Below are 20677 nucleotides of genomic sequence, written 5' to 3' on the forward strand. Positions count from 1 at the left end.
TATCAGTAGCCCTGATACCAGAGACTTTATTGTTCTCTGCTCTTTCCCTTTTCTCCTAAAGGGAGAATCCAGATTATCCTCCATCAAAGACTTCTTGCACTTGATGATTTTTTTTTTAAACAACTTTCTACCAGTAAAGGGGAAAAATAGATCCCAATGTTTTCAGTGTCTTCTATCGCTGCTGTCATCGGAAGGGCACACATAGTTCCATAGGTTTGACCTTCCTGAAGCCGATGGCTGCAAGCCTTGGAAGAAGCATAGTGCGCACGTGCACGTGGGTGGGTGTGTGCACACACTCCCGTCTGCGCTCACATGGGTTGAGAAACTACAAAGCTGTGGGGACCTTCCCCCCAGAACACAGCCTTTTTTAATGAGCGGGGTTCGACCGAGTCTTACCAAAGCCCGATGAAGCTCCAAAAAAAAAGAAAAAAAAAGTTTTACCCTTCCTGAGAAACATAAGTGAATAGGAAAAGATATTTTTTTTTTCCAGAGGTAGAGGTTTTATTGCGTAAAACACTGGATAAAACGGGACTGCTTCAAAGACATTTTATTCTAACAGCAGAAAGAAAACAGTCATTGCTGAAAAAACAACTTTTAATACTTTCTATACCAGAATAAAGTTCTGTCAACTGATGTATTATAATAATAAATAATGACCAAGAATAAACTTTAAATACAAAGTTTTCTACTTGTTACAAGCATAGCAACAAAATCCTCTACTCTATTGATCTCAGATTTCCTCCAAGATAGATTTTTTTTTCTTTGTGTAGGAATGTAGACAGTATTATGACCAGCATCACAGACTACAGAAGTTACAGGGAAAAAACTTGACATGTTTAGATATGAGGACCTGGTGACATTCAGAAACTGACACTGCATCACTGCGGCTGTCACTTGTTTGTATTACAAGTTACAAATGTTCTGGAAAGAAGGCTTGTGTCAGAGGGGGAAATAAGGACGGTAGCACTGGACAAAATGGGATCAACACGCACGCCACAAAGAAGAGGGGATGTTCCCAGTGTCACAAACAGAATTATTGCCTGTCGCATCTGACGATGCTCAGAAGACACAAAAGAATACCAAAAGAGCTCCCAAAGTGCTAGAAATGGAATGTGGCTCTCGTTTTTTTTTTTTTTTCCACTTTTTTTTCCTCTTGTTTTTTTTTCTCTTTTTACTTTTTTTTTCTTCTTTTCTTCTTTTTTTTTTTTTTTATATATTTTTCTCTGCTAAGATACCAAAGGCGGGGCAAACACACGGAAAGCAAGCGACTGGCACAGTCACCAAACACAGTAGTGCAGTTAAAATCCTAAAGCTCACTACAGTCAGAAAGTTTTCAGTAACATTTCAGTCCTTCCTCTAGGATCATAGAAACAGTTGCATTAAGTTTATCAACTCGATTTAAGTAAGGCAGTGAGAACTATTCTAGAAAAACGAGAAAGCGGCTTGCTCTATGCCAGATGGGTCCACGTTGCACAGCGACCTCATTCGCACTGAAACCTTGGGTGGGTGACACCCTCTGGACAGCGTATGCAAACCGGATCCCTTATTAGCCTGAGATCCCTTCTGGTCTCAGGATAGCGCTAAGCATTTTATTTACATTGATTGCAGTTTAGAATTTTTGTAAACTGCTGTAGGCAGAGCTGAAGTTTTTAAGGCCCTGGGGTTTTATTCTGTGCTCCCAGCCTGCAAGGAAATATCGACTGTTTTTTTTTTTTTTTTAGTTTTTTTTTTTTAAGTCTGAATGATTTCGTTTTAGAAGAAATTAATACTTCGATACTTCTCCACCGTCACAAGCAACAGCACCAATTTCGTGTCACTCAAAGGAAGTATGTTAAGAGGCTGAACTTACACACCATTCTAGCAGATTCAAGAATAAACCCTTCACCAGTCTTCTTACAATATTTTTTTTTTTTTAATGAGTTAAGTGTTTCATCATTGGCCCTCAAAATCTCCCTCTGGGTGGTGCAGAACTCAAGAAATTTGGAGTATCCAATCAGTAAAAAAATCTAAAATCTACAAAAATATAGAACACATTTGTTTTACAAAAACAGACATTTTAACTCAAACAGTTTTCTTCATTAGCAATAGAGAGCAGGATGTTTAGATTCGGATTTTTAATACAAGCTATTTCCTAAGAGCTTGTCGGAGAAGAAAATCCTTCTTCGTGTCTGTGATACTTAGAAAAGCTAACACATGAAAGGAAGCTGATCATAAGGACCGGAGCAGCCTTCATTCAAGTAAAATCTTAAAAAATCATAATAAAAAACAATCTTCCTATTATTACGTGAATTTCCACTTCTCACCAGCACCTTCTGTGGATAGGGTTGGCTAGTTTTCCTAAACAGCATTTCATATCATGGACCCCTAATTTACTTATTTATTTTTTTATCAGCAACTTCTTTTTCATCCACACACACACAAAAAGACAACCGAGAGAAAAAAAAAAGAAAAAAAAAAAAAGAAAAAAAAGCCTTTCCCTCAATCCTGCAATTTGATCTTAAAAAAAAAAAAAAAAAAAAAAAAAAGGAATTACTCATCAAACCTGCAATGGGCATTTGTCTGCAGATCATTCCTGGCCATTGATTCGTTTGGCTGTGTGTTTTTTAAAAATGCACGTGTAAGATGGCAATCCTCTGCAGCGCCGGGCGGCCCTGGCGCGGGCGGCGGGCTAGGATTTCTCCGCGAGTGCAGTTGGGACACTATGTGGATTGATTTTCTCTGCAGTGACCGCTCCAGCCTGACTGGCACCGCCGCTGCCTCGCAGCACATCTCATTAGGGTGGGGGGCAGATGGCAGCAGCTGGTGGCAGATTATAGAGGTGTTTTCAACAATGAAAACACAGCCCCTCCATCTTCAAGGCAACACTAAATCATTTAGATGGTATCATTTTTCAGTTAAGAGCATGATCGGGGGACAAAGACGACTTAAGAGTTGGAAGGGTCCCCAGCTTGCTCAAGCTTGGAGGACACCAAGCCTTCCGGAAATCACTTCTCTTCCACCTGCATCGTTTGGAAGTACTTGTTGCCGGGTAACAGTTTAGCAGCCATTTTCAAGGGCTGGGGATTTGTTTTTGTGGGTTTTTTGTGTTTTTTTTTTTTAATATATATATATAGATATCTTTTTAAATTTTTTTTTAAATGTTCTATACACTAGTGGGGGAGTTGTACACGATTTTTTGTTTGTTTTTCCCCTTGGAATGCAGTTAGCAAACTCTTTTACCAGATGCATAATCTTAAAACTGTGTAAAATAATATTGCAATATACAGGTCAGTTTGCTCAGTTACGCTCCTCCTGGGCTTTGCAGCCCTCTTCTGTTAGCTCCGCTGAGCAACCCGCCTTGACAGCTGTGGGGTCTTCGAAATTCCCAGAAGCCTCCGAGTCGACTCTGGAGCGCTTGAACCTGCGGTCGGGATACTGGCTGTTGTCAAAAGGCATACGATGGACGCAGAGGACGTGGGTCTTCAGGTTCCCCTTCTGAGAGGCACTGTAGGGGCAGTATCGGCATTGAAACGGCCTGTGACCTGTGGACACAAAGAACGGCCGGTCAGCTCTGCCGCTCGCTCCCTCCCCGGCCCCGCGGCTCCGAGGACACCAGCACCATCACCGCCAGCATCGCTACTGTGACACCTGCGCTTACTACGCAAAAAATCGGATCAGCGAAGGACAGAAACGCGGCCCGTGGATCCATTTGGACAAGCAGTAAGCTACTTGGCGAAACCAGAGGTTGCCGACGAATAACAGCTCGAGTTTCTAAGATCTGTCCATCCCAGGGGGAATTTTAATCCCGACTTTCCCAAATGACAGGAGGCAATGTTGGCAACGCCTCGATTCTTTTTCTATAAAGCCTCGGCCCGTACCTTAGGCTTTGCAGGCCAAGACACAAAGCCGAAGATACTGCGCAGGCACCACTATAGGGCAAGAGGGGAAATACACTTCCAGCGTTTTATGGATGAAATTCAAAACTGATTCTCGACGCTGAAATTTGAATTTCGTCTGATATTCCTCAGAGGTGAAATAGTTATTATCCCTTGTTTGTTTGGTTGGTTTTCAACCATTTAAAATGTAGAAACCACTTTCAGCGCCCAGCCTGTACGAAAACAGATAGGAGGAGGATTTGAGCACTGGGTGTTATTCTGTATGTTGGTAAATTGAACACCAATAAAAAATTAATTTATTTAAAAAAAATAAAGCTAAAAAAAAAAAAAAAAAGGAGGAGGAGGATTTGGCCCCCGGACTGTGCTTTGCTGATCCCATTTCTACACATGAGAAAAGCCGTAAATCCCTCCCCCTGAGATTCTGACTCAGGTCTCGGCACTAAGCCACTTCCCTTTCTTATCCCCCCATCAACTCTTTATGGACCAGCAAGGGAGCGTGAGCACGAGGAGCATGAGGAGGCAGGGGGCTGAGAGAAGGGTGTGCCCCAAGCCTCGCCCTGGGGTGGAGCTGGAAGTGCTAAGCTGGTGGCATTTGCAGAGCCTCAGCGTTTTAAGGGGGGGCCAGAAGAAGATACCTGGCGGGAAGCAAAATATCCAAATAACCCAGGCCCGGATAGTTTTAAAGAAGTTAGATTTTTGAATCGTCACCCTTGAAATCAACTTTTTCTTTTTTTTTTTTTTTTCTGGAAACGTGCTACATCGGAACAGAAGATGGATTCTTGTGGAAATCCACATAGTCCTCCATGCTTGGTTTTTCTGTTCTGCTGCACAGAAGACATGCACACATTTCTGCCGCCTTGAGGAACCAGGAAAGCATCTGGTTTTGGGAAGTTATAATAGAACAATTGCATTCCCCCCCCCCCCCCCCCGATGTGCGGAAGCTGTTGACATGCCGTTCCTAGGAAGCTCATGAGTACTGTCCCACCCAGCACCCAGAGAGGTCAAGGCCCAGGGCTGGGTTTCATTTGCTCAGAAAAATAAACAAGTAAATACATGGGCCCAACCGTTTACACCAGGAAACATCCAAACAGCATATTCAGCACTTTTTTCTAGAGCAGTAAGAGCAGAAGGCCTGTGTATCTACTTAGCCAGACCGTCTCGCTCCTGAGAAACTGGAGGCCAACCAGACGTTTGGAGCTGAAGCTCACTTTCACTTCACATTGCACACAGTGCTTGTTTCTTCCCTCCTTCCTAGCGGGTTCCGAGAGTTAGCCCTCTCCATTTCCCCTCCCAGCCAACTGGTCTGCAGGACAGGGTCTCTCCCACCTACTGAAGCTTTCTCTTTCCCATCCCCCTTCAGACAGAGGATGGTCCAGTAGGTCCCAACTCCTGTCTAGACTATGAACACGGAAGCCTGCAGGAGGACTTTGTGCTTCTAGGTGTCCCACCTCCAGTCCAGCCTCCCCAGCAAGACCAGGATGGGCTCCGACAGCAGGAGCTCAGCTGCGGTTTCCTTGCCTCAAGTCTTTGATGGCCACCCACCCCCCTGAAGAAATCGGGACCTTCGAGTCTCGTCCGAGCCACCTCCTCTCCGGTCTCCTCTGGAGCCTCCACGCTTTGTCCACATCAAACCAGACCACTGGTGGTCTCTGCAAAAAGGGCTTCATTCTGCAGGGTCTCCGTGCCCTTGCTGTATGTCCCTCGCCCTGAAATAACCACTTCCTCCTCTCTCCTCTTTCCAGGTTCTGCCCAACTGGGATGCCGCTTTTGGGGGCCGCTGCGTATCGATCCCCTTGATTGGCTGTGGGTTCCTGGCAGGAAGCATAGCCATCTTAGTATCATTGGTGCCAAGCCCGCTACCTGGCACAGAGCAAGCAGGCAGGAAGTGTTTGTGGAACTGAATCATTATCTTACTCCCTCACCTTGCCTGTTTTTGAAGGTATTATAAACTTTTGGATGGAGTTTCGGCGTCTTTTGTTTCTATTGTTGCCTCTAACACAAGGCTCAGTTTGATCAACTTTCCCACTTTGCCGAAAGCCAATTTGCAAACCTGTGGACTTTGGAGTGAAGAGTAAATGAAACCCAAGAAAAGTACACTTGCTGTTGGCCCTCGTGCAATAGCCTTCCCGGCCCACGGCGGGAAGGGCACCACCAGGCAGCAGGAGGGGCCTGGCCTTGATGGTCAAGTGAGAGAAAGATTCACCAGTGTCATTCCCCTCCTGCCTCCCTGCTACCCAGCCCCACCATCCCAAAGATGACAAGGAAGGCCCTGGGCTGGTGGGGAAGGAGAACTGAGACTCGTAGTTCTAATGTGGGTGTAGGAGTTTTCACAAGGAATGTAAGTGGCCCGATTCTTCATCACATTGGAGTCAGGGCATAGATAAAAGGGAAGAATCTGGGTGCCAGTCGGTGGCAGTAGGACAGAAAAAAAACATTCTCTCCACCATAACCCTGAATCTAAGTCAGTGCTACACTGGGAATCAGCGAGTTTCAAGCGGATCCCAAGACTCAACTACCCAACTCGAGAAGTTGTCACCCCTGTGGACACTGAACTACTTACTAGCTCTGAGCCCGGTGAGGGAGGATTCGGGGTTCTCTGCAGGAGCAGCTCTTGAGCAGGAGATGAGACAGCCCAAATCTACAGCTACAGGCATGTGAACGAACTGGAGGTCATGCAAAGAACCTGAGAAGGACTGAGACACCCGTTCTCAGGAAGCCCAAGAAATGTTTCTCAGGAACAGACTACATGTTCTGGGTTGCGACCACGGGCAGCTCGGTGGCCGCTCACTCTGCCAATCACCGTGGCTCACCTATAACGCCGGAGCCAGCTCACCAATTTTCGTGTCATATTGCATGTTACGCTTATGCCCGTTGCATATTACCTATCATATGACAGTAAGTCCCCGACGGAGACAATCGCCACGGTCTGATGAGTCTCCGGAGTCAAGAACTCTGAATAATAAAGACATAAAAATTTAAAAATAAATAAATAAAACCAAGACTCTTGGTACTGTGATCCAAAGAGCCTACCACAGTCTACCACAGCAAAATGACCAAACTGGGATCTTGTTGGATAAATCCAGGGACCCCCGGGGGGCTCAGCTGTTGAGCATCTGCCTTTGGCTCAGGGCGTGATCCTGGGGTCCTGGGATCGAGTCCCACATCAGGCTCCCTACATGGAGCCTGCTTCTCCCTCTGCCTGTGTCTCTCATGAATTAAAAAAAAAAAAAATCTATCTCAGGTCCCCAGAATTCAGAAAGGTTCTTCTCTTCCTCCACCGTTTCTGCCCGTCTGTCAAGGCTGTTTATTATATTTTCTATTCTCACAAATAATACGTCTCCGTGTGACATCTATGTCACCACCTCTGGAAGCCACCGTGTCTCCAGTTGGACCACCAGGGTGCCATGCGGCATGCATGTTGGCAAGCCAAGCGGAGAACCTCAAATATCACCTTTCTTCACAATAAAAGCCTTTTTTTTTTTTTTTTTTGGAACGGCCAACTGGGCATAGAAGCACCGAGTAGATTTTTCCCACCAACCGATTTTAAAATATTAATCGCGATTTTAACCTGTGGCTCTCTCGGAGTCTCTCCGTCTCGGTAGAGTCAAAGATGTCCTATAATCCAGGCACGCTTGGCTGCGTCAGTGATCAAACCATGAGCGTTGAATTAGTTTGCATTTTGACTTGGGTGAGATGGAAGCCTACATGTAAATGTGCAGACCCCCCTGCGTGTGTACGTTCGTAGAGGGAAGTCCGCGCAATATCGGAATCTTAATAAATCCTGACCCTGCAGTATTCCTTGTAGATCGAAGCATTGTGGGTAATGGTGGCGGTACCTGGAGCTCCCCCGGAGGGCTCCACATATATTTCTGTATGTCATCTTCATTGTTGAGTCAGCTTTGTCAAGGACTGATATCAGCCCCATTGCACAGAGGAGCAAGTCAAGAGACAGTGAATCTGGGCAGTTTGAATCTAAAACTGATTTCCACTCGATTTAAAGTACGGAGACACCCTAATTCTCTGACATCTTTACAAGAACCGTGATTGCAACGTCTGCTAATAGGACACACATACCCCCCCCGCAACGGCACCCACACACCCTTCGCCCCCTTCGGAATGGCTTGCTGAAAGGTCCAGAAGAAGGCAGTATGTTCTCCCCGGGGTCAGATTTAAGGGAAAGGTCTGTTCTTTGGTGATGGGAACACTTACTCCCAAACAGAAAGCTGTCGTTAAGCAAAAGCACTCTGGAAACTCGCTACCTCTCTGAGTCCAGCTAAACCTTGATGGAGGGGTTCAAATTTCTCTGCGCTATCCGCTGTCCGCACCCTCGAAGCTCCCGGGCCCTGGGACTAAGGCAGCGATGTCGAGGTCTGTTAGCGTTGAGTTAGAGACCACGAGCAAGGGCTTTTCAGAACAAACCCCAAACCTGAGAGCTCCCAGGAACAGTTCACTGTGCTGTTCAAATGTCTGGGACCAAGAGCAGATCCATCTGCAGGTAGAAGCAGGAGGAGGGGCCCACGGACATCCGCGGGCTGGATGGAGGTGCGGCCTGGGGGCAATCCGACCTCTGGATGGAGACAGGTCACCCCAATCCCAGAGGAGCAGCAGGCACAGCCCTCAGGGTGACAGGGCCACCCCTTGGGGAGCTTTGAACTCTGCAAACTGCCATCCCTCCCTTCTGAGGGAGATGAAAACCAGCCGTGCCACTCGGGTTGCCTGGAGAGAGAGTTGGCGCTGCACCTGGGTCTGCAGGTGGCTGGGAAGATGCTAATGTCTCTAAGACAGAATGAGCTTCCCCGTTAGCTGCGGCCTCCGTCCAGGTCAAACCACGGAGAAGCACCGCCCTCCACAGGTGGCCTTGGCCGAATGTGCAGACAAGGAGCTCCCTGGCTCGGCCTGTGGGCTTTGCCCTCAGGTGCCCACACGCCAGCCAGCGCGAGTCTGGCCATGAGCTGGGGCTCGAAGCTGAGGCTACTTACTCCAGACTGGAGATTCCTCTGCGTCTGGCCTTCGTGAGGCAGGGGGTGTTCCTAGGCCACGACCACGGAGGCGAGGGCAAGGGGGACTGCTGGTACCCCCAGGACGCTCTGAGGATCGCGTGGAACAAGGCCCTGAGTCCGTAAAGCCCCCGACCTGTGTAAACGCCAGCGGGGTGTCACTGTCACGCTTACTGTTGCCCCTGCTGTCATCCCACAGGGTCTCCCACCCACTATTTTGTGTGCTATGTGCCTCAGGGGGTCTTCAGGAAGCTTCAGGGATTGTCTGTCCTCAGGGCATTGGCCCTCGAGTGGGAGCTTTGGGAAACGGGAAGACCTGCAAGGTCCAAGGGAACAAGTTTCTCACAGCTGCGTTTCGCTCGGATGAAGCTCAGCAAGTGGAGGTTAGGACGGGCTTTGGGTCAGACTCCGGGCCGGGGGATCCGGTGGAGCCGAGGCCTAGAGCAGAGCCACCGCCCTGAGGCCATGTCGGTGGTGACTGAGGAGCGGCGATGGCGGGGAGGGGGGGTCCTCAGGGCTCAACCCAGACGAAGGTGAGCCCCTAGAGCTCCTTCCATGTTCTTCACCCTCAAATCCTCCCCTCCTCCCCCGCCCCCGAGTTTGCCGCCTTCAGCATACAGGACTCTCTCTGTTCTCCAAATGCTCCCTCCTCTTTCCTGCCACGGGACCTTTGCTCCAGCCTTTCTTGTCCTCTAATCTGGAGTGCTCTCCGCCCCTACTTCATCTGATTACTGTAGTGTGGCCTTAGCACGCCTGCCTCTGCCTCGAGGAGGCCCGATGACCGCAGACTCGCCGTGACGGTGGGGAGGGCCAACAGAGCACACGCGTCTGCGGCAGAGCTCCCAACAAGAGGAGCTGAGCAAGTCAACACTTACGTCTCTCTGCTCCACTAGACGGTCGGCTCCACGGTGCAGGGGCCATGTGGTTGTGCCTTTTGGGTTTTTTGATTATTGCCCTTTCTTACCACGTAGCACAGTGCTTGGTGCATCACAGATAACCATCAAGTGTTTTGTAAGCAAAGGAACTATGGGTGGATGAATGGATGGATGGGTGGATGGACAGACGGGTGGATGGATGCATGGATGGACAGACGGATGGGCGGGCGGATGGATGGATGGATGGATGGATGGATGGATGGATGGATGGACGGATGGGTAGACAGATGGATGGGTGGACAGATGGATGGATGGGTGGATGGGTGGCTGGCTGGATGGACAAATGGATGGGTAGATGGATAAATGGATAGATGGATGGATGGAGGGATGGATGGAAGGATGGATGGATGGATGGATGGACGGATGGACAGATGGATGGAGGGATGGATGGAAGGATGGATGGATGGATGGATGGATGGATGGATGGATGGACAGATGGATGGAGGGATGGATGGAAGGATGGATGGATGGATGGATGGGTGGATGGATGGACGGATGGATGGATGGACAGACGGATGGATGGGTGGATGGATGAATGGATAGATAGATGGTTGGAGGGATGGATGGATGGATGGAGGGATGGTAGAAAGAAAGAATGAAAGAGGCAGCCAGGAGAAGGGAGAGGAGAGAAGCGCTCCACCAGACAGAGGGACAGGCCTGACCCCAGACGCAGGGACAGGAAGCCTGGGATTTGTGCAGGGGTCCGGGAGCAGGTTGTGGTGATGGAGGGGAAGCCCAGTGAGGGAGGTCGACAGGGCCAGGCTCCCCAGGGGGTCCTTCCACGGGAGAAGGGAAGTGGGGAGGCCCTTCCAGCTCTGCAGCAGCACAGCCGAGGGAGAGGAGCCCCGATCCCCATCCCTGTCTGCAGCTGGGGCCCTGGGCCCTGCCGTGCGGCCAGATGGGTGCCCCCCACTGCCCACCCCACGGCGCTCCCCTCTCTCTACCTCTCACTTTGAGACCATCAACACTTCCCATCACTGCCATGTGAAAAGTAAGTACATCATACGTTAATTTGTATTGTCACTGCGCCGTAGAGCCGTGGTAAAGAGCACATTCATTTTTAATCCACTATGAATAATATATAAATATGTATACAGTGTGGAGGGTCAAGAGGAGTAAGGAGAAAGCAAGTCGTACATTGTTTATAACAAAAGTGGGGAAACGAGATATTTTTCTTACTTGCTACGATGGAAATATCTGCTCTTTCTCTGTACCTAAGGGGGAGAGGAAAATGCGTCCCCTTGGGGGACCATCCATTAATTACAGCTCCACACTTGTGGGCAGCGCAGGGGCTGCATCTGCCGAGCTCCCAGACTTTCCAAACTGACGCTTTCTCTCCGGCTGCGGGAGGGCGGATGGGGGTGGGGGGAGCCGGTGGCTGACCTTGGGGGGCGTTGGGTCTTGGGACGGCTCCTGGGGCCCACTCACAGGAAGCGCCGGCAGGGAGATGAGCTGGAGAGAAGTCTTCCCATTTTACAGATAAGAAAACCAGGCTCGGGGAGGGTAAGTGATTTTCCAAAGGCGGGAATACGCAGCTGGCTGGGCTCTGGCCAGGCAACCCTAGGGATGCTCACCTGTGCTCCCCGCTGTTGCCCACCCACCCCCACCCCACCGCCAATCACCTGCCGGAAGATTCTCCACACGGGGCTATCTCCGATCACGACCCAGGAAGCTCCAGGAGGGAGTCCAGGAACGCCGGGCATTACAGCGGGTGTGCGTGTGCCTGTGCACGTGCCTGTGATCTTGCACATGCCGCATGCCACACCCCTCAGGGACAACTGGCCCACCGTAGCCCCGAGACACCCACCGCGGCCAGGCATTGCACACGTGGCTGCCATCAAGCCACAGGACCCCAAGCTTCCATCACACGACTCCTGGAACCCGGCCGACTTCCACGAGCACACAGTGAGCACCCACTGCATGCACTCCCCCCGAGCAGACGGCTGTGGGAGTCACACAGGACGTTCAGGGCCGCGAGGATGGGAAGGGCGTCTGTCCCACACGCCCGATGTGATGCCCACCCAATACACGCTGAGTGGCTGGCCACAGGCTTGAGGCTGCCTTCGGGGCTTGCAGCGGGGGGACACCCTCTCCACGGGAGGCGGGAGAGGCCGAGAGCTCATGAGGAGAGCACAGGCCCTGAGAAGTCCTGGGAAAGGAAGAATGTTCTTGTGGAAAGACGTGTGTGCTGTTGGGCGGAGGCAGCATCTACGCAAGGTGACAGAGGCCCAGTGCTGGACGCTGGAGCAAGGACGCCCGAGAATGGACAGAGGCGATCTCCCCAGGGCCACGGCAGGTGCTCAGCACAAGGAAGAGGGTCCCAAGGGGTCACATGTGCACGCGGGAGGGGTGGGGTCCCTGGTCCCCCGCAGACACGGAGACACGGGCAAGGCCCTGTGGGTTCAGCCTGCCCGGCCACCCCCCAGGCTGGGGCAAGCCTTCCAGGCCCATCACACGGGGCCTTTGCTTGTTCACCTAAATAAAGGGGGACATGGAAATAAATGGCATGTGGGTAGACGAAGAGGAACGCTGCTGCCAGGACTTCGAGATGCGCCCCACATGCAGCCTGACAATGCGGCCTGCAGCAGCCTGCGGCGGACTCACCTGGAGACACTCCCGTTTTCCTTCCTGCAGTATCTGTCTTGGAGCGCGGGATCGTTTCTAAGACCCCAGGAGGGTCTCCCAGGGCCACGGTTTATGGCACCGTTTCCTAGAAGGGACCAGCTGGAGACGTGGAGCCCGCAGAGGCTGCCCCCCATGCACAGGGCCGGGAGGCCTGGAAAGCACCACCCTAGAGGGGTACCTGGAGGGACCCTGAGCAGCACCGGCCCTCCTATCGCACCCCAACTGCGGAGAACTTTGCATCCCTGGAAGCTAAGGATATTTGCGAGATGCCCACTGGTGGTTAAGAAAGCGCCCCCCCCGCCCCAGAGCCAGCTGTGTATGTTAGAAATGTGCCCCCCCCAAGTGGGCCTGCAGACCCGGGGGGATTCCAGGCATGGGGGCACCAGCACGCCCTCCGGGGGGCAGGCCTCCAGGGCCCCGCCGCGCCCTCTGAGGGTCCAGGGCTAACCCTGAGGCTGCCAACCGGCCGCGCTCCTGCCCGGGACCCTGGCCGTCCTCCCAGGTTCACAGGCTCAGCAGAGGCAACGGGATGGGCACACAGCACGGACACACACTGCGCCAGCAGAAAGAGCTACTTTCTCACTTGCACACGTTACAAACACACACACACACACACATATTTAATTTCCCTAATTCCAAATAGGCAAGAATGGTTCTAATCAGGTGCATAATTTATGTTTTCAGTTTTCAAAAAAAAAATATATATATATATTCATCCATCTAATCAAAGATGCTAAAACACACGTTGGAATATCCCCAGTATAAATAATTTTGGGTTTCAAATTCCCTGTGATTTCGGTTTTGATTTAAAACGCTACCGAAAAGCTATCTCGCCGTTTTAAAAGCGGATTTGGATCCATGTGGTAACGGAGTGGAGACGTCCGCCAGCGTGAACTCGTGTTTAGTTCAATGTTATGAGTAACACGGATGTGAGTCTATGCAGGGGTTGGCACACGCACTCCTGTCTCCTTGGCCTGTCCGTGACATCCCGGGGGCAACAACACGTGTAGGGGCCAGACTTGAGGTTTTGTACGATTCTCAACAAAAGGCACCAAGGCTGCTTGTAGAAATGGCTGATTTGGAGGCACCTAGTGGCTCCGCGGTGGAGCGTCTGCCTTCGGCCCAGGGCGTGACCCCGGGGTCCTGAGTTCGAGTCCTGCACCAGACTCTGCATGGAGCCTGTTTCTCCCTCTGCCTGTGTCTCTGCCTCTCTCTCTCTCTTTCTGTGTCTCTTATGAATAAATATATAGAATCTAAAAAAATAAAAATAAAAAATCTAAAAATAATGGCTGATTCTAGGGCCGGCCCAGGAAATATACAAGCTGGCCCTGGGGTGTCTTTGACCAGGAAGAAAGGACTTGTTCAAAACGCCCGGCAATGATGGGGGCGCGTCAGAGTATCCCAGAGCCAAGTGAAAGAGGCCGCGATGGCCAGACCTGGAACGGTTTTGGCAACAAAGCGAACGATACAGGGTCGGGTTATAACCCAAAATATCAACAAGCATCCACAAATCATATGAACATAAGGGAAGGGCTGAGTCACTAAGTAGACGGAGAAGGGGAGGCCGATGCCCCACGCGGTCCAAGGCTTTGTGTCAATCTCCCTCCTGGGAGGCGGGAAAGAGGGAAAGATCTCCGGCTCCTTCGTGTGCACCGCGTGGTGACGTCCTTCCCAGGAAGGGCACGGGAAGAGCGCGGTGTGGGAAGGGGGAAACACCCGCCGCCCAGGACAGGCACCTGCTGCCACAGCCCGGCCAGGCCACCACGGTCGGAGTGACAGCAGGGCCTTGATTCGGCCCCACAGGAAGCCGAGTCACCGCCGTGGTCTTCCCCCCAGAGCCCCAGAACCCAAGTCTCGCCATGAGAAATCCCAAATGAGGGACCTGCTGCAAAATAGTCCCCAGAACTGTCAGGGTCATCAGAAACCAGGAGAAAGCCTGCAAGGTGTCACCGCCAAGATGCACCTCGGGACACGCGACGACTAAATGTAAAGTGCTGTCCTGGATGGGATCCTGGACCAGGAAAAGGATGTCAGGTAAAAAAAAAAAAAAAAAAAAAAAAAAGATAAAAAGAAAAAATCTGAATAAAATATGAACTTTACTTAATAATAGTGTATCAATATTGGGTCCTTCATTGTAGCAAACGTAACCTGCCAATGGAAGATGAGTACAATGAAGACATGGAGACGTCTCTGCACCATATATGCAAAATGTTCGTGATCCTAAATCTTTGTTAAAATTTACAAAAAAAAAAATTTTTTTTTAAGTTTCTTTAAAGGTGCAGTTGGTTGGTTTCCAGTGGCCAGTGACAGTGTAGCGCTCAGATCAGGAGCCGGCCAGAGCTGAGAGGGACACCGAACTCCGTCCTAGGGGAGGCGGTGGGGCACCGGAGCTCTCGGGCGGGCGGTGGGGTGTGGGGCGCAGGCAGGGCTGGAACACGAGCTCCCCGTCCTGCTCGGGCACAGTCAGGGCAGGGGGTGGGGGAAGGCTCCAGTCCGAAGCCCCGGTTCAATCCTTATCTGTCTCTGGAGTTTCCTGCTCTTGGACCAGTTATTTAGCCTTCCCAGGTCTCACTTTTGCCACCTGTGAAATGGGCAGACCCAAGCCCTGAGAGAGCGCTGGCGGGAGGCTTCAACGAGGGGGGGCCCGTGAAATGCTGAAAACCACGTGAGGCAGGTCCACCCCCAAGGTGGGGCCTAAGAACCGAAGCCCCGGCTGGGCCTGGAATCAGAATCGCCATTCCAGCGACAACGCTGAGGGTCCAGGTTTCCTGCCCCTGCCCGCCACCTGAGGACGCCCAGGCCCCAGGAGGGCCGCGAAGCCCCAGAGCAGTCGGGCCACAGCCCGTCTTGCCGCCTCCCTGCAGCGTCAGACCCACGTTCAGTTAACGGGGCGGCTCAGCGAGTGAGGCTGGGCTCCAGGGGAGGTGCAGGGGCTGCCAGGGGCTGTGCCCACCCCACCTGCCCCCACGCCAGCGGGAGACTCAGGAGCGTCCTCCCCCCGGGCCTCCCCGTGCTCCCTCCCAGCCGCTCCATGCCCAGCTCTGGCCCTGCGTGCAGATGTTGCCTTAAGCCCTGTTGATTCGTCCCCCCCCAACCCTGTACCCCTGCGCTCAGCCCAGCACCCCCAGCCGCCCTCCCGGGTGGGCGGGACACACAGCCCGATGCGCAGGCAACTATTGATCAGGGATCTTCAATCATTCCCTGGATTTCACGAAAGCATTTATGTTTATCATTAAATGACTTTCAAAGGGTCGATGAACTCACTTGCCCTTTTTTGGAGATTTTTTAGACGTGTAATATAATAAGACTCTAACAACGCCCGGGGTTTGTCTCCGGGTGAGTGATCGCACCCTGGAAGAGGCGACAGGACACCATAGAGAGAGGACGCTGCTCCCCAAGTGTGAGGCGGGAGCCAGGAATGGAGGGGCTGGGCGGCTTGCCCCGGGTCACACAGCAAACCTCAGCCCCCCTCCCACCCTCTTCTGTCCCCGCATCTCCAGGGAAGGGGACGCGGGTGCAGGGGTTGGAACACAGCACCCCTGCAGGCGCTTTTCCGTGGAACCGAGCTGACCACTGTGTAGGTGAACAGCCTCAGGGGAAAAACTAGCCAAAGTTGGATATTATCGCTGAAATAAGGCTAGAGGGTTTTTTAAAGTTTTATTTATTTATTTTTAAAGACTTTATTTATTCATGAGAGACCCAGAGAGAGAGGCAGAGACACAGGCAGAGGGAGAAGCAGGCTCCATGCAGGGAGCCCGACGCGGGACTCGATCCAGGACCCCGGGGTCACGCCCTGAGCCCAAGGCAGATGCTCCACTGCGGAGCCCCCAGGTGCTTCTTTTTTTTTTAAGTTTTAAATACAATCTTAAGTGACCCTCCTAAGGTGGTACTCAAGAGCCGGCAAAGGTGGGAGGGCTCCTAAGCTTCGCCTCCCATCACACCCTTCCTCTCCGCACCTTCCTGCCTTCGGCGCACCGGGCTACGTGCAGCTCCCTGAAGTCCCAGTGCCAACGAGACGGACGGTAGCGACCCAAGGAGCTGAGCAGGAGCAGTGACCGCGTGGCCCACCTCTGGCACCCACAGCCCACCCAGAACAACAGCGAGGACTCTCGGCCCACAACAAGGACACCGGAAAGACAGAAGGGCAGCAGGTGCATCACATACCTGCCGTCGGGTCTCCACCCCCTGTCTGTACGCGTGTCCCCACGTCCCCCACTGCACCCCACCCCCACCTTCAGTGGCTCCTGTCTTGCTCCTTAGCTGGCTTTCCAGATGACCTAATCCCATGGCCGTCCCCACTGGGTATCTATCTGCCCATGCAGCCCCCCAGATTCCCTCCAACCAGACCCTCCCAAAGCCCCTCCTCAAAGCCTTTCTGAGGACCCCGCCGGCACAGCCCCACTTGTCAAGACTCCACGCAATTAGGCACTTAATTGGGTTCGCCAGACGCTGTCCATGCACGGCCTCCCGTGGCGCGGGCTGGGAGGGTGGGGACGGGACACTCCTGCGGTTCTGCACAGAACAGGGGCGCCTGCCTTGGTGGGTGACCCCTGTGCCTTTGCTGGGGGCCCAGGGACACGCTGGCAGCCTGCACAGCCCTGATCTTGAACAGGCTTGGCCCAGGGTGTGGTCCTGAGGGGCGCACACCCCACCTGCTCCCCTGCACCTGCCCCTTGTCCGTTCTGGTGGGAGCAGCCCTCCTGACCGGTCACCCCCCGGGACTCCCCCCTGCACCGGGGCCGCACCGGGAAGCCCCGGCCTGCCCTGCGGTTCTCCTCCCCTGCAAAACCTAAGTGCTCAGAGCCCCGCAGACGCCCGGGCGGGCCGCCCCACGCCGCTGGCTCAGCGAGGGCACAGGAGGGCCCTGCAGGTTGGGTGCACTTTGGGTCACTGGGTGGCTGTGCATTTTCCCGTGTCGCCTGCGGGGGAGCTCCGTCGCCCCGACAATCCCAGCTCCCTGAGCCCAGCTCTCCCCGGGTCCCCAGCAGTGCCATTTCCACTTCCTGTGTGATGCTGCAAGGTCACCACCACCTCCCCCGCCCGACTGAGCCCAGGTGGGCAGCTCCGCGGAGCCCACGCCACCCTGCACGGACGCGCGTTACCCCTCGGAGGCCCCAGGCTGGCGGCGCGCACGTATTTGTTTTTTTTATCCCTCAGAGGGGAAAACAAAGAGCTTTCATGTAAAAACACGGATGTCCGGTGCATCCTGAAAAGCCAGAAGTTCCGGCAAGATCCAGCCGGAGGCAGCCCGGCAACCCCCAAGCTGGGCCCGGTTTGCTCCTGGGTCCACGTCACTCCCGGCATCATCTGCCTCCGGCCGCGTGGGCCTCACAGTCCTCGGGGTCCGCTTGGTCCTGTCCTGCCGGCGCCCAGCACTCCCAGTGCCTCGCTTCTCTGGCTTGGGGGGCTGGGGGGTGCAGGGCGAGGTCCCCCCGTGGCTCCGTGGGGCCGATGAGCCGCATTCCCTCACACGCCCAGCGGAACACACAAGTGGGTGGTCTCCGCTGCTCCCGTCGTTTCCTGTTTTCCATTGTGTCGCTTAGAACCAACACATCCGAGCTTAATTGTAGTTTCTGCTTTATTGTACAATCGGAGTATGGGAGGGGGGCCAATGCTGTACGCCCGGCGTGTGCCAAGGGGGTGCTGTGGGCTGGGCCGTGCTGGCAAAGACGAGGGGGGAGGCGGCGTCCCTCCCAAAGCATCATCGCCAGCCCCGCAACGGCAGCAGACGTCCGGCCCTGGAAGGCCCGCGTCCCGGGTTACCTGGGCCACGTCCTCGTAGAGACATCAGTGCCTTTCTGGGTGGTGCTGGTGCGGGTGGGGAGGGCGGTCCTGTGGTTTGGGCTCACCTGGACGGCGGGAAATGCCACCCAGGAGAGCGCAGCGGGGACACCCCTGCAATTTGGGGGCCCTTGCATCGTATTAATGTGAGTTTACGCGTGAGAGAGAATCATACCCCTCTCTCTTCTCATAAAGGAATCAGGCGCCCGCGATGTGTACCCACGGCATCTACCATCCATCGGGATGGGCGCGCCGGGTATATCCTAAACAGCTCCTTTTTATCACGCCAATGCTACAAATCGGTGGCGTGAACAATAGACAATTGCAAAGTAAGGAGAGACGGGAGCAGAAAGTTCCCGGCGTTCGGCGCCCTCGGAGTGCCACGGAGGTTGTCACATGCCAAACACCAAATAAAATAAAATACACAAAGCAGCGCAGGAGAGAGGTGGCTCTTCCTATGAAGTCACAAAGGAAACGCTACTCCTTTCTTCTCTCCTCTCCCCCCTATAAAAGGCTCTCTCTCGAAAATCAAAGGTGTCAGACTTTGCTTTTTCTTGCTGGCATGATCCAGAATATGGCTAAGGAATGACAGATGTCGGCACCCAGCTGCAATGAAGCATGCTAAAGTTTCTGTCTAATCCACTTATTTCTCTGTAGTCACGTAAACCAAAACAAATGGGCAGGGCTTTACATTAGGAAAAGGGAAAAAAAAAAAAAAAAGAAGAAAGAGAGGAGAGAGAGAAGAAGGAGAAAAAGAAAAAGCCCCCAGCAGCAGGACTGTGTTGCATAATGCAGGGTCCACGCCATCTTGCTGTCATCCTCCCTCCACGGGGAGGAGGCACCTGGTGGCGGGCCCCGGCCCCTCCACGCGTGGCCCTCCGAGCGCCCCCCCGGGCACCTCCTCCTCCCCGCGGGGGGCGGGCGGCTCTCCCAAGGGAGACGGCCTGCTTGGGGCCGGGTGGGGGCGAGGGGTGTCCGAGCCCGGGAGGAGGCCTCGTGGAGGGGGAGGGAGGGGGCACCCCGGGGCCCACCCGCGCCGCACACACGCACACGCACACGCACTTACACACCAGCACGCTCCCAGGGTTCTGAGCCGCTAAACCGAGATGATCATTGTTATCACCAGCTCCATCGTTTTCAACTACTTGAATAAATCCAGAGGAATTATACCCAGAGCCCGTGTGTAATTAAAGTGAGCGTTGTTAGACTCTTCGTTTAATAAAACACTCGAAAAGAAAAGCCCCTGGTAGGTCTCGCGGTGCCCGGGGTGGGGGGGTGGGGAGGGCTGGGGGAGGCGAGCGCGCCCGGGGGGCCACCACCTAGTGAACCTGCCCCCCCACCCCCACCCCCACCCCACCCCCACCCCCACCCCGCGGTCTCGGAAGGCGCCAGCGAGCATCGGGAGTCCTGGGGCTCTGCGGCTGTGTCCCCGCCAGCAGCGCCGACAGCTGCGAAGCACTTTCAGACGAGTCACAAGGCAAGATGTGACGGCTTTCGCCCATGGCAGAGTGGCGCTCCGTTTCTGGCCCTTCAGGCAAAAACAGTAAAGGCAAAGAGGAAAATTTGAGATTTCCCCCCTTAAACTTCCCACAACAACCTCAGCAAAACCACATGACTCGCCTTCTACAATCTCCCTGGTGTGTTCACTGCTACTTTGGCAGAAAATCAGAATTACTGTTATATAAATTCCATCTGATGCCAGAGCGACCATCTGTGAGTAAAACTGCTTCACCTACGTCTGCCTGCAAAGCCACTCTCCCAGAGACAAGGGAGAAGGGGGGAAAAAATTTGATTAATTTGCAGAATGCTTGTGATTTGCTCATATATTATTATAACTGCTCATCAGCACATGACAAATTCCCAGCCCTCCGTGCAGGCCCCCGTTTGGTTTCAGCAGTTCCTTGCGTCGGCACCTGACAGACTGCAAGGTCTCTAATGACTTTCAGATGCTTACAAACAGTAATTCTATCTTCAGAATAAAAAAGAAAAATCCGTAGGAAGAAAAGAGGAGTGAGTTCGTCTATTCCATTTCCTTCCTGTAGATCAACATGATTTAACTCTTAAGGGCGGCCACCGCTGCAGCGTGGGGCCTGCCGGGCCGAGCCGGGGCCGCCCGCCGAGACAAAGGCCCCCGGCTCCCGGGGCGGGGTGGGGGCGCGCCCGGGGCTGGGGGGGGGCTCCAGGCCCGGGGTGGGGGGCGCGGATGGGACGCCGGGACGCGCCCGGGTGCCCGCAGCCACCGCCCGGCGGTCCCTCCCGCCCCGCGCTCCGGGATCCCTTACGTGTGTCCACTTTTAAAAACCCTAATAACCTCTCGCATTCTCTGCAAACACATCTGCCTCCTGACTGCAGTTGGGTTTCTGGCTCCCCACCCTCACCCGACCCCCCCAACACACACACGCGCGCGCACACCCCGCCTCCCCTTTGCTTTTAAAACTCTGATTATGCCTTCTGAAGCCCTGCC

The 20677-nt window shown here is 53.4% G+C and overlaps 1 protein-coding gene across 10 annotated transcripts in view; it reads right to left on the minus strand.

The window, feature by feature from the left end:
- Positions 1–532: 532 nt before the first annotated feature.
- ZNF536 (zinc finger protein 536) overlaps positions 533–20677 on the minus strand; it is a 430736-nt gene continuing 410591 nt past the window's right edge. For 9 of the 10 annotated variants that reach the window (XM_025425268.3, XM_025425264.3, XM_035710203.2 and 6 more), the window contains one exon: positions 533–3521. In XM_025425268.3, coding sequence (XP_025281053.1) covers positions 3277–3521 — 245 coding nt within the window. In that variant the 3' untranslated portion in view covers positions 533–3276. The remainder of the gene's footprint in view (positions 3522–20677) is intronic. The other variant, XM_025425271.3, reaches the window with a different exon arrangement.

The sequence above is a fragment of the Canis lupus genome, chromosome 1 (assembly GCF_003254725.2).
Source record: "Canis lupus dingo isolate Sandy chromosome 1, ASM325472v2, whole genome shotgun sequence".
Classification (NCBI taxonomy): Eukaryota; Metazoa; Chordata; class Mammalia; order Carnivora; family Canidae; genus Canis; species Canis lupus.